Below are 14,068 nucleotides of genomic sequence, written 5' to 3' on the forward strand. Positions count from 1 at the left end.
TGACTGTGGGCAGGTCGCTTCACTTCTCTGTGCTTCAGTTACCTCATCTGTTAAATGGGGATTAACTGTGAGCCTCACGTGGGGCAACCTGATTACCCTGTATCTACCCCAGCGCTTAGAACATGGCTCATTGGAAAGAGCACAGGCTTTGGAGTCAGGGCTCATGAGTTCGAATCCCAGCTCTGCCACTTGTCAGCTGTGTGACTGTGGGCGAGTCACTTAACTTCTCTGGGCCTCAGTTCCCTCATCTGTAAAATGGGGATGAAGACTGTGAGCCCCACGTGGGACAACCTGATTCCCCTGTGTCTACCCCAGCGCTTAGAACAGTGCTCGGCACATAGTAAGCGCTTAACAAATACCAACATTATTATTATTAGTAGTAGTAAGCACTTAACAAATACCAACATTATTATTATTATTAGAAAAAGCACAGGCCTGGGAGATCTAATCCCAGTTCTAATCCCAGGTGGTGGCGTAATGATCTTTAATAACAGAAATGGATGCTGTCACTTCTGGCAAGAGAACGGGAAACTATCAAACTGATGCATTTAAGTACTATCATCATCACTGGCATTTATTGAGTACTTTCCATGTGCGGAGCACTGGGCTAAGCACTTGGGAGAGTACACTATAACTGGGCTAAGCACTTGGGAGAGGATAATACAATAGTACTATACATAACTCTTATATATAAGAGTCGGCAGACGTGCCCCGCTCACAGCGATCTCACCGTCAGTCAGCTGTATTTATTGAGCGATTATTGTGGAGAGCACTGAATTCAGCACTTGGGAGACTACAATCTTTCATTCATTCATTCATTCAAGAGTATTTATTGACCGCTTACTATGTGCAGAGCACTGTACTAAGCGCTTGGAATGAACAAGTCATTCAATCTAACACTAAATAGACACGTTCTCCGCCCACCATGAGCTTACAGTCTAGCGGGACATTAATATAAATAATTCATAATATACCATTTAAAAATATGTACGTAAGTGCTCGGGATGGAGCAACTATCAAAGGCAGCCTACAGTACGGTGCTTTGTACTCAGGAAGCGCTTACTAAATGCCATTGCTACAAATGAATGAATCCTTGTGCTGAAACAGAATCTGCTTAAACCGCCATCACTTCACCCTGCTTCCAGCCAAGAAAGCCCTCAACAACTACGTCTCAGGCACGAGGAGGGTCTGGCGGACCCCGGCTACGGATCGAGGGTCCCCAGGACCTTACCTGCTGATGCAGTAGAAAGCAATGAGTCTGAACAGGTCGGCGAAACTGATCCCGGAGCCCTCTAAGGAAAAGGCTGAAAAGAGAGAAAACCAGTCAGTCTCTCAAGGTGCCTTACGAGGAAGGGAAAGCTCCCGCGGAGCTCGCGAAACGCTGCCCCGTGGAAGCAGTGTTGCCTTTGCTCTATATTAAAAACGCCGGTTGTGGGGACGTTCGGTTAATCCAAACCACCTGTGGGGAGAGAGAGAGGGTGCCAGGCATAGACAGACTGGTAAATACATGGACGTCTGCAGGTTCTGCCCTCGTTTCATTCCAGGCACATGCTCTAATCCTCGCCGGACGGATCAAAACGGATTCAGGTCGCACAACTTTCGAGAGCCAAACGGGGAGGGGACCCAGAGGCAGGCCGACACGAGGAAGGGGTGTACCCCCGCCTCCCTCCGCCCCTCGGGTCACGTTTCAGCCTGTTGGGGGCCTGTGGCCACTTGTCCCTGGGCTCAGCTTCCCGCCTCGCTTTGCAGAGTTTTGGAAAAGGCACGCCAGGTGAAAAAAAAGAAAATCTTCAGCAGCCCTGGCTGGGATGTCTGCAAAGCTCGTGGAGCGGGTAGTCCCGACCACGAGGTTCAAGGGGTTCCCCGGCAGTCAACGACCCGATTGTCATACGACCCGGCACCCCCAGAGGGGCCCTCTGCAGAGATCTCTACGAGCTGGCTCCCTCTCGCCGCTCCGCTCTCCTCCGGCGAGTCCCCGCTCCACCTAAGCCAACCTTTCGCTCTGTCCCCCTAACGATTCTTCTGCCTGTCAACCGTCGCAAACCCTCCCGCCTACCAGGAACTCCCTCCCCTGCCGATCCACCAAACCACGTCCCTCCTCATCTTCGTAACTTCCTGAAAGCATATCTTTTCCAGATTGAGTCCCCCAACTGCTCATGTCCTCCCATCAACCAGCTCACACCACAGCCAAATTGCCCTCTAACCCGGGAACTCTGCCTTAACGATAGCACATCAGCGTTACTGCTTCTGCCTCACCGACTCCCCAGGCCTAGTTCCCTCCAATGTCAAGCTTTCGACATCCTGATCAGGTTTTCCGTTGTCTCCTCCCTTCCACTGCCCTCACCCACCACGCTGGATGATTTTGCAAACTACGTGACTAATGAGAATGAAGCCCCAAGACACCAGTTCCTTCCAGGCTCCCCTTTGCCCTCCTCGATATCAGCCTCACTCCACATCCACCTTCTCCTCCCTCCCAACTAATGCATCTCCCACACTGGCGTCTCTGCTGCCGCCATCCTCTCTCACCGGCATCATCATTCGTTTCTTTCCCTCTGGCTCTTTCCTCCCTGCCACGTTCAGACCAAAAGTTTGGAAACTGCTTCCGCTGACGAGTTTGTTCTGGTTGAATCCGATGGCCTCTTCTCCCTTCTGATCCCCCTATCCTCTCTCCTTTGCTTTCTGTGACGATGGCAAACTCCGCCTTTTCCCTTGAAATTCTCTCCAGCTATGAAACTCTCTCCAGGATGTGGTTTAATCCTGTTTTTCCAAACCTCTCCAGTGGTTCCTTTTCTCTCAGGGTTCAGTTCTGGATCCACTGTTGTTCTCCCATTCCCTGCCCGCAACCAACTTACAGCGTAGAGGACGAGTTCACGGTCTAACAGTGGGCGGGGATCGTGTCTATCAATTCTATTGTATCATAGTCTCCCAAGCTCTTAGTACAGCGTTCTGTCCTCGGGAAGTGCTCAGTAAACACCGCTGACGGAAACACCATCGAATGGATCCGTCACCCCGTGTTTTCATAAACTGGGTCTCACTGGCGCTTGGCGAATAGTAAGCGCTTAACAAATATCATCATCATTATTACTACTCATTCGTTCATTCAATCGTATTTACTGAGCACTTACTGAGTGCAGAGCACTGTACTAAGCGCTTGGAAAGTACAATTCGGCAATGCTCCTGCTCCTCTCTTTCAATCGTGTATTACCCCATTTTGCCCCCATATTACGCTGTACGCTATAAGCTCATTATGGACAGGGAACACGACTGCTGATTCTGTTGAGCTGTGCATCTCCCCACCGCTTAGTACAGTGCATATAGTAAGTGCTCAATCAATACCACTGATGGTTGGACTGATTGATTTCTCAGAACGTTCCTGGAAGGGAAGGGCTCTTAGTTGGTGGCTCCTTCTGTGTGCTTTCCTGAGTCTGTCGCTGCACCCTCCACGGAGCACGCGCTCAATCGGGACTGTTGATCCAGCCCAGGGCGAAGATAAGAGTTCTGTCCTCACAAGGGTCATTAACCCAGCTGGTTCGTCCAACTCCAACAACCTAAGAAGGAGAGGAAAGCTACATCCCCGAGACCGAAAACTTGTTGCGAATAGAGGCTATCTCATTGTGAGCAGGGAATGTATCTGTTTATGGTTCTATTATACTCTCCCCAGCAGTTAGTACAGTGCTTTGCACACAGTAAATGATCGGTAAATACAATTGAATGAATGAATGTGTCTACCAACTCTGTTATATTGTTATATTGTACTCTCCCAAGCACTTCTGGACACCCAGAAAGCACTGCATAAATACAATTGGTTGAGTACCTCCCTGGCTAAGTCAACACTGCTCACTTGACTTTCTTCTGGAATTTTGGAACTGTGAATTGCAACCGGTCTAAACTGTAACTTCCTTTCCAACCGACTGTGAGCACTTCATAGCCGATCTTTCCTCCCGGGAAAGACATGCCTCTTCTAGTCAGCCGGCCTCCATCCCCTTCCAAATCCCTCCCCTGCTGAGGTCGTGCCGTTTCCTTCCAAGGATCGAGCCTGGGACTGGCTTGCCGGCCCGAGCTACTCCGTGGACGGAAGTCAGGGTTGACGCTGAGGCCAACCCTGAAAGAAGATTTGGGACGGACTCTTCTGGGGCCAAGGACGGAGTTCAGCTGGCCGAGGGATCCACAACAAAGTCGGGGTGGTGCGGACGTAACCTCGACGTCTCCCCTCGTGGAAAGGTTCGGTTGAACCGACTAATGAGCTCGGGCCGGCCCAGCTGCTGAACTGATGGATGATGAGACCCCATAGCCCCCACCCACCCTGCCCTTCCTCCAGCTCAGTCCTGGGGGAGGCTGGAGCGGCTGGATCGTGGCCACGGACTTTTCCCCTTCATTTCGAGCTGCCGGTTTTCCCATGGCCCCGTGGCCTCCCTTTTCTCAGGGCCGGAGCCTCTCAACTGACCCTCTTCCCTTTCCATCAGCCTTGGAATCCGGGTACTGGGGTTTCTACTTACGCGCCGTGTTTCTCAAAGGCCCTGGGAGAACAGCATTCAACAAGGGGATCCAGGAGCCAGCAATCGTGAGGCGATCTGAGTCAGAGAACCATTCCTCCACCAACTCACCCCATCAGGCGTCTGATCCCTTTCACAGAATCAAGGACACTGAAACAGTGTAGACTGGGGGTTCAGGACCCTGCCGGTCACCCAGGGTGACCGGGGGGAACTCGGGAGAAGAATTCAGCCTTGGAATCTCTTGTGTCGCCTTAAAATCATCCTGTCACTCCTTTGCAGAGATTCCAGAAGAGCACCCCCGACCTTGCCCGGAATGGATCAAAAGCTCCTATCACATAACAGATGTTTACCAGGTGAACAAATCACTTACTGTATGTGCTTTCTTTGATGGCAAATTCTTTGAGCGGGGCCCCAAATTCATCAGGCAGGCGGAGTGAGAGGACTTTCTTCTGCATTTTGGTGGATCTCCTAACGAGGAAGATCTAGGATAAAAGACAGAGCAGCTTTGATACAATAGCATTCTCAAGCTTTGTGACGGCACACGGGATTTCTCTGGTTACAGGCCTTGGGTTCACATACCTAAAATACCTCCTGGGAGCACTTCACCTAAAAGATCTCCTTGGAGCGCTTTGAGAGTCAGACAGAATTCTTTACGGGCCATGGCTCTTCTGCAAAGGACTGTACAGATATTTTCCTTCTACCCCGTGTGGGGAAACTGCTGGGTCCCTCTCGGGAATCGGCGTGGAAAGAGCACAGGCCTGGGAGTCAGAGGACCTGGGTTCTAATCCCAGCTCTACCACTGGCCTGCTGTGTGATCTGGGATTTCTGGGCCTCATCTGTAAAACAGATTCAGTATCTGTTCTTTCTCCCCCCTTAGACTGTGAGCCCCAAGTTCTCTGCCCTGATTATCTTGTACCTACCCCAATGTTTAGTACAGTATTTAGCACATATGTTGTAGGCAGGGAACGTGTCTGTTTATCGCTGTACCGAACTCTCCCAAGTGCTTAGTACAGTGCTCTGCAAACTGTAAGCACTCAGTAAATAAGACTGAAGCATACTAAGTGCTTAACAAACACCCCAGGAAAAAGCCTCCCAATTTCCCTAACGGAATTTTGTCATGTGGGCCTATGTACAAGGGACTGAAATCATGAATCATACCCACATTACACAAAAGGAGCTTCTGAGGGTTATGGGTTGGGTTAGTGGCCTCCAGTGGTCCAGCCAGCCAGCAGGGCTGACCCACTCTAAAGGGAAGCAGTGGGGCAACCTAAGGGAAGCGTGGCCATTCGCTCTTCCCACTTGGCAACGTGGAGCTGCTCTCAATGTCACTCCCACAGCCAAATGTGAGGTGTCTGCAGATCCGGTCTGGATGGGTTTGGGCTGGGTGGGCAGGACGGCCCCACAACTCGCAACAACAGCAGGTTTTCTTGACCTCGCTCCGTTTCCTGGCCCGTATCTGTTTCGGTGGACTTTCACTCAAATGCTCCTTGCCCTTCCGCCCTCTCTGCTCCCCTGGATGGGGGTGACAGGCGGGGCCTGGTGGAAGGGACCACCGGGTGCCTAGGAAACTGTGGCCACACGGCAGGAGACGGGAGAGGGCGGATGACATCCCTTGGCTCTATTGGAACTAGCCAACTGGGTCTTAACCATGAGAACGGGATTGACATTTAAGCCAGTCAGCATTTAGGGGATTCTCATTCGGAATTCTTTTGGATGCAGTTCACCTGGGAAGAATTGAAAGGCGATGCACCGAAGGAGCTTACATACACCGGCCCAGAGACTGATTTACTGATTTATAAATAATCCTTTGTATTTATTTATATTAATATCTGCCTCTCTCTAGAGACCTCGAGCTCATCGTGGGCAGGGAGTGGATCTACTAATTCTGTTGTACTCTACCCTTCCAAGCTCTGCACACGGTAAGCGCTCAGTTAATACCACCGATTGACTGACTGATGATTGGCAGGTACCTGGAGAGCCCGGTGGGTCGGCGCTGCCCCTCTCGACTAGCCTGGATCGCGAGGGCGACATTAAGACCCACTGGGGCTGCAGCAGGGCAGCAGGGCCGGGGCAGTGAGGGTGGAAGAGCCGTAAGTCTATTGGGCAAGCAGTGCCGGGATCGGCGTCTCTGGGGCACGTTCCGGGGAAACCGGTGAGACCCGTGAGAATGATGGTGACCGGGATCCGTACTGGGGTTTGTCCAGGGAAGCCCCAGCCAAAAAAAGGAACTCAATAGAAGAAAATTATCTCCCCCCAAACTCGCTCTGGGCTGAACAGATCCAACTAAGGGTTCCGTAAAGGTGTTACAGGTTGTTTACTTCTAGGGGTGATTTTTACGTAACCCAACAAAACAGAATTTGTCACGTGTTGGACGGAAATGCACTCTGTTTTCCAGGACATTCCTCCACCCTGCTGAGGATTAATCAATCAATCGTACTTATTGAGCACTTCCTGTGTGCAGAGTACTGTACTAAGCACTTGGGAATGTACAATGTGAGAGAGTTGGTAGACACGTCTCTGCCCACAGCGAGCTTAGGGTCCAGACAGTAATATAAGTAAATTATGGATATGTACATAAGTGCCACGAAGCTGAGTGGAGTGGGGAATAAAGGGAGCAAACCAGGGAGATGCAGAAGAGAGTGGGAGAAAAGGAAATGAGGGCTCAGTCAGGGAAGACCTCTTGAAGGAGATGTGCCTCTTAAAGGTAAGATTTTGAAGGTGGGGAGAGTAAGGTGGGGAACTACTGGGGAGAGAGGGTGAGGAAGGGAAGGGAGGGGCTGCAATCTGAAGAGAGATCACAGTCCTGCTGCAACCAAACCAACCAGACGGGCCGGCCCACTCCCTGCCGCCGGCTCTCTGAAGGCCCATTGCTCCTCCTCCTTCTCCTCCTCCTCCCTGCCTCAGAAAGGCAGGGTGTGCCCTTGGCCCGCCCAACCCAGCTCTGCTCTGGGGCTGTGCTTCACCCCTACAAGAGAGGAACAGGGAGTGGGGGGAGAGAAGGGGGCAGTTCGGGCTGGGTAGCGGGAGTGAGAGCTTTGAGATGGCGTTGGGTTTCTCGTGAAGGAGAAAAGAACGATTCCCTGGACCACTTTTCCAGGAACGGGGAGGGCAGCTTGGGCTCGAGTTGGCCCTAAATACATATCCCCCCGGTGGGTGAGGGGTGTGGGGGAGAAACAAACACTCCTTCCCCCTCTCGTCCAGACGACTGCAGATACCCGGCTGTCCCCAGGCGTTGCCGGGGCCTCGGCAGCCCCAGATACGACAGCACATCTACCAAAGGCCCGTCCTGGCTCTGCACTGCCCTCGTTCCACCCCAACATTGAGCCACGGCTTTTCCGCCTGTTTGGATTTGGGCACGCACTCCCTGGTCTCAGCTGGAGTCAGGCTGGGCCTCGAGAGTGGAGAGATCACTGAGAGTGGCTCAGTGGCAAAAGCCCGGGCTTGGGAGTCAGAGGTCATGGGTTCGAATCCCGGCTCTGCCACTTGTCAGCTGTGTGACTGTGGGCAAGTCACTTCACTTCTCTGGGCCTCAGTTCCCTCATCTGTACAATGGGGATGAAGACTGTGCACCTCACGTAGGACAATCTGATTACCCCGTATCTCCCCCAGCGCTTAGAACGGTGCTCGGCACCTAGTAAGCGCTTAACAAATACCAACATTATTATTATTATCACAATGCTGGCTGATTCCGATCCACACTGTTACGTTGCCGAGCCCACCCTCAGCTCAAAATATTACACCTGTTTTCACCTCTCTCCCCTTTCTTCCCAATCAGGTGCTTAGTAGGGTGCTCTGCACACTGTAAGTGCTCAATAAATATCATTGATTGCAATTGTATTTATTGAGCGTTTACTGTGCGTGCCCTTGGGAGAAAACAATGTAACACGGTTGTTAGACGTGTTCCCATCCCACAAGGAGCTGGTTCTAATCCTAGCTCTGCCACTTGTCTGCTGCATGACCTTGGCCAAGTCACTTAACTCCTCTGTGCCTCAATTACCCAGCACTTAGTACAGTGCCTGGTACATAGCAAGTGCTTAAAAAATGGACTAATTATATTATTACCTCATCTGTAAATGGGGATTAAGACTGTGAGCCCCATGTGGGACAGGAGCTTGGTCCAACCTGATTAGCTTATATCTACCCCAGTGCTTAGTACAGTGCTTGGCACATAGTAAGTGCTTAACAAAAAGCATTTTTTAAAAAAGAGCTTTCAGCCAAATGTCTCTTTTCTCTCCCTTCCCCCCTTTCAGCCTCTCTCAGTTCCCTCACTTTCATCCACTCCATATCCTCCCTCCACGATGAAGCAGCATGGCCTACTGGAAAGAGCAAAGGCCTAGGAAGCGGAGGATCTGAGTTCTAAACCCGGTTCAACCACCTGTCTGCCGTGTGACTTGGGCAAGTCACTTCACTTCTCTGCCCCTCAGTTCCCTCATCTGCTAAATGAGGATTCAAAACCTGTTCTCTTTCCTACTTAGAATGTGAGCCCCATATGGGATCTGATGCTATTGTATCTACCCCACTGCTTAGTACGTTGCTCGGCACATAGTAAGCGCTTAGCAAAAATCCCCTCTGAAATCGGCTTCTCCCTTTAGGGGCCGAGGGGAGGCTGGGAGACAGCCTGAAGAATGGCTGGGAAGCTGCTCTGTCAGAGATGCCTCCTTCTACTAGTTTCTGCTTGAGAGGGAGATCAGAAAGGTACGGGATGGGGGAATTCATTCATTCATTAGTATTTATTTAGCGCTTACGATGTGCAGAGCACTGTACTAAGCGCTTGGAAAGTACAATTTGGCAACAAAGAGAGACAATCCCTACCCAACAACGGGCTCACAGTCTAGAAGGGGGGAGACAGACAACAAAACAAAACAAGTAGACAGGAATTCGTTCATTCATTCATTCATATATATTGAGGGCTTACTGAGTGCAGAGCACTGTACTAAGCGCTTGGGAAGTGCATCAATAGCATCAATATAAATATAAAGAATCATAGGTGGTGGGCTCCACCCGGCTTGTCTACGGCATCAGCCTCCGTGGCTGATCTTCCCGCTTCCAGTCTCTCCCCTTCCCTGTCCATATTACTCTATGATTTCCCCTGACCCTAATCAATTTTAATGCCTGTCTCCCCCTGTAATAATAATAATGGTTCTTATTCAGCTCTTATCATGTGCCAAGCACTATTCTAAGCACTGAGGGAGATACAAGTTAATCAGGTTGGACACAGTCCCCGTCCCACTTAAGGATCACACTCTTAACCCCCATTTTACAGATGAAATAACTGAGATCCAGAAAAGTGAAGTAACTTGCCCAAGGTCACACAGCAGACAGGTGGAACGGTCAGAATTAGAACCCAGGTCCTTCTGACTCGCAGGCCCGCGCTCTAACCACCATGCCATGCTATGTCTCTATAATAATAATAATAATAATAATAATGCTGGTATTTGTTAAGCACTTACTATGTGCCAAGCACTGTTCTAAGAGCTGGGGTAGATACAGGGTAATCAGGTTGTCCCACGTGAGGCTCACAGTTAATCCCCATTTTACAGATGAGGGAACTGAGGCCCAGAGAAGTGAAGTGACTTGCCCACAGTCACACAGCTGCCAAGTGGCAGAGCCGAGATTCGAACTCATGACCTCTGACTCCCAAGCCCGGGCTCTTTCCTCTGAGCCACGCCCAGGAGGTAGTGCTTATGGAACGGAGTATATTAGATTTGTGCGTAAGTGCTACGGGAGGTTGAAACTGCTTATGTGCTTAGGAGATATGGAAGTCCAGAGATGGCAGCTGGTGGAGATACAAACTGAGGAGATGAGAGAGGAAGGCCACTTGGAGGAAATGTGATTTCAGAGGGACTTTGAAGATGGGGAGAGCGGATGTGAAGGGAAGCAGCGTTCCCTGGTGGAAAGAGGGCACGAGAAGCAGCGTGGCCTCGTGAATAGAACACGGGTCTGGGAGTCAGAAGGGCCTGGGTTCTAACCCATGGTCGAACCCATGACCTCTGACTCCCAAGCCCGGGCTCTTTCCACTGAGCCACGCGGCTTCTCAACCGTGCGGCATTTAAGAGATGAGGAAACTGAGGTCCAGAGAGGTTAAGCGACCTGCCCGAAATCACCCAGCTGGCCAATGACAGAGCTGGGACTCAAGCCTGGGTCTCCAGGCTCCCATCCCGAGCTCTTTCCACTTGGCATTATTGCTTCCCCTGCCTCCTAATGGGTCCAAAGCATTGTACAAAGGAAATACTTCGGAGAGTACTTTGGTAGTCGTGGCTCAGTGGAAAGAGCACGGGCTTGGGAGTCAGAGGTCATGGTTTCAAAATCCCGGCTCTGCCACTTGTCAGCTGTGTGGGCAAGTCACTTCACTTCTCTGTGCCTCAGTTCCCTCATCTGTAAAATGGGGATTAAGACCGTGAGCCCCACGTGGGACGACCTGATTCCCCTGTGTCTACCCCAGCGCTTAGAACGGTGCTCAGCACATAATAAGCGCTTAACAAATACCAACATTATTAGTACGCACCCCGCTGAGCTCTCCCCCTCCGTGCCTAACTCCGGCCCCCTCCTCCCCAGCGGCATCGCGATTAAGAAGGCCCTTACTCCCGGAGGCTGGGTCCGAAGGGTACTCCTGGCCTCCTCCTCGCTGAGGCTGAGCTGCAGCCATACGGGATGCGTGTGAAGAAGCCGATCCAGGATGCTGAGTTTGTTGGAGAGACTGTCGTAGCCGGAATCCCGGGGGTAGGCTTTGGGATCCTTCTTCTCCGGAACGGCGTCATCCGTGTCCTTCAGCGCACTGGGGGGGGGGGGAGGAGAAACGAAGACGCGATGAGGGGAGCGAGGCTGCTTTTCCAAGCCAGGAAATGTTTCTAGTAATTTTACGTTGTCTCGTTTTTGTCCGTCCGTCTCCCCCGATTAGACTGTGAGCCCGTCACTGGGCAGATATTGTCTCTATCTGTTGCTGAATTGTATATTCCAAGTGCTCAGTATAGTGTTCTGCACATCATCTCCCCCGATTAGACCGTGAGCCCGTCAAAGGGCAGGGACCGTCTCTATCTGTTACCGACTTGTCCATTCCAAGCGCTTAGTACAGTGCTCTGCACATAGTAATCGCTCAATAAATACTATTGAATGAATAGTAAGCGCTCAATAAATACTATTGAATAAATGAATGAATGATATGCCCGAGCGTGGCTTCTACCTCAAAATTGACACCCGGAAATCCCAGGGTCTTCCCCGGTCGGGACAAACATTGGCTTGTGAAGACTCCACTTGTTGCTTAACGGCTCCCCTGCTCGAGGCTTGTTTTCAATCCAGCGGAAGGGAACTTTGTGGCCGCTTCTTGTGGCAAGTCAGAATGGATGCTGTGGGTTTGATTTTTGACCGACTCGGGGCCCGCCTGGCGGGACGCTGCAGGCAGTCAGTCGATCGTATTCATAATAATAATGTTGGTATTTGTTAAGCGCTTACTATGTGCAGAGCACCGTACTAAGCGCTGGGGTAGGTACAGGGTCATCGGGTTGTCCCACGTGGGGCTCACAGTCTTCATCCCCATTTTACAGATGAGGTAACCGAGGCACAGAGAAGTGAAGTGACTTGCCCACAGTCACACAGCTGACAAGTGGCAGAGTCAGGATTCGAACCCTGACCTCTGACTCCCAAGCGCGTGCTCTTTCCACTGAGCTATGCTGCTTCTCTACATTTATTTATTTATTTTTATTTATTTATTGAGCGCTTACTGTGTGCAGAGCACTGTACTGACTGCTTGGGAGACTACAGTAGAACAATAAAACAATATATACATTTCCTGATCACATCGAATTTACAGTCTAGAGGGGGCTGCAGCGGGGTCCATTTTTTTTTTTTACTTGGCTCTGTTCAGGATGTGCAAGGAGAGCAACTGACTTAGCGGAAAGAGCACGGACCCGGTAGTCAAAGGCCCTGGGTTCTAAACTCGCTTGGCCACTCGCCTGGTGTGTGACCTCTGACATGTCACTTGATTTTACTGTGCCTCAGTTACCTCATCTGTAAAATGGGGATTCAATCCTACTCCCTCCTACTTACACTGTGAGCCCCAAGGGAGGCAGAGACCTGTTTATCTTGTACCTATCTAATAATAATATTAATAATGTTGATATCTGTTAAGCGCTTACTATGTGCGGAGCACTGTTCTAAGCGCTGGGGCAGATACAGGGTAATCAGTTTGTCCCACGTGAGGCTCACAGATAATCCCCATTTTACAGATGAGGTGACTGAGGCCCAGAGAAGTAAAGTGACTTGCCCACGGTCACACAGCTGACAAGTGGCAGAGCCGGGAGTCGAACCCATGACCTCTGATTCTGAAGTCCATGCTCTTTTCACTGTGCCATACTGCTACACCAGCGCTTGGACCTACCCAACACTTGGCACATAGTGAGTGCTTAACAAATACCATTTAAAAAGAAAAATACCAGAAAGAAACTTTAGGGGTGGTCTCAACAGCAGCCGGAACCCAGAGGGAGAAAGGAGGATATTTGAACATCTCCTGAATCATCAGCATCTCCGCGGCGGCTCTAAAAATTCCAATAAACTGCTCCAACATCTCAGCTCCCCCTCCCCCATCCCAACCGCCCCCTGGGCCCCCAGATTGGCAATGGGAAATCGGGGGATCGGAGCACGGCTGAAAGTGTGAAAAAGCCCAAAATTCATTCATTCAATAGCATTTATTGAGCGCTTACTATGTGCAGAGCACTGGACTAAGCGCTTGGAAGTTACAATTCGGCAACAGATAGACACAATCCCTGCCCAGTGACGGGCTCCCGGTCTAATCGGGGGAGACAGACGGACAAAAACAAGACAACATAATCACGATAAATAGAATCAAGGGGATGTACACCTCATTAACAAATAAATGTCACTTGTCAGTCAGCCTGCCAGTGTCCCGGTGGGTTCCAAGGCACGACTAGGGGTGGGAGGCTGCTACTTGTTAAGCGCTGACTGTGTGCCGGGCACTATGCTGAGCGATGTGGCTCAGTGGGAAGAGCACGGGCTTTGGAGTCAGAGGCCATGAGTTCGAATCCCGGCTCCGCCACTTGCCAGCCGTGTGACGGTGGGCAAGTCACTTAACTTCTCTGTGCCTCAGTTACCTCATCTGTAAAATGGGGATTAAGACTGTGCGCCCCAGGTGGGACAACCTGATCCCCTCGTGTCTATCCCAGCGCTTAGAACGGTGCTCGGCACATAGTAAGCGCTTAACAAATACCAACATCATTTAGAGGATAATCAGGTTGGACACAGTCCATGTCCCACATGGGGCTCAAAGTCTCAATCCCCATTTTTAGCTCCCCTCTAGACTCGATTTGTTATGGGCAGGGAACGCGATTGCTAATTCTGCTGTACTGTACTCTTTCAAGCGCTTAATTTGGAACTTTGCACACAGTAAGCTCTCGATAAGTATCACTGAATGATTGATGAGGTAGCTGAGGCCCTGCGAAGTGAAGTGATTCTCCCCCCGCCTTCAAAGCCGTACTGAAGGCACATCTTCTCCAAGAGGCCTTCCGAGACCCACTTTTCCTCACCTCCCACGCCCTTCTGCATCGCCCTGACTTGCCCCCTTT

General features: G+C 50.9%; 1 protein-coding gene across 6 annotated transcripts in view; it reads right to left on the reverse strand.

Annotated features, from left to right (window-relative positions):
- RIN2 (Ras and Rab interactor 2) overlaps nucleotides 1-14,068 on the reverse strand; it is a 248,243-nt gene that overhangs the window by 38,133 nt on the left and 196,042 nt on the right. For all 6 annotated transcript variants that reach the window (XM_029066539.2, XM_029066566.2, XM_029066556.2 and 3 more), the window contains 3 exons: nucleotides 11,076-11,268; nucleotides 4,864-4,975; nucleotides 1,232-1,304 (listed from right to left, as the gene is read on the reverse strand). In XM_029066539.2, coding sequence (XP_028922372.1) covers nucleotides 1,232-1,304; nucleotides 4,864-4,975; nucleotides 11,076-11,268 — 378 coding nt within the window. The remainder of the gene's footprint in view (nucleotides 1-1,231; nucleotides 1,305-4,863; nucleotides 4,976-11,075; nucleotides 11,269-14,068) is intronic.

The sequence above is a fragment of the Ornithorhynchus anatinus genome, chromosome 1 (genome assembly GCF_004115215.2).
Source record: "Ornithorhynchus anatinus isolate Pmale09 chromosome 1, mOrnAna1.pri.v4, whole genome shotgun sequence".
Lineage (NCBI taxonomy): Eukaryota > Metazoa > Chordata > Mammalia > Monotremata > Ornithorhynchidae > Ornithorhynchus > Ornithorhynchus anatinus.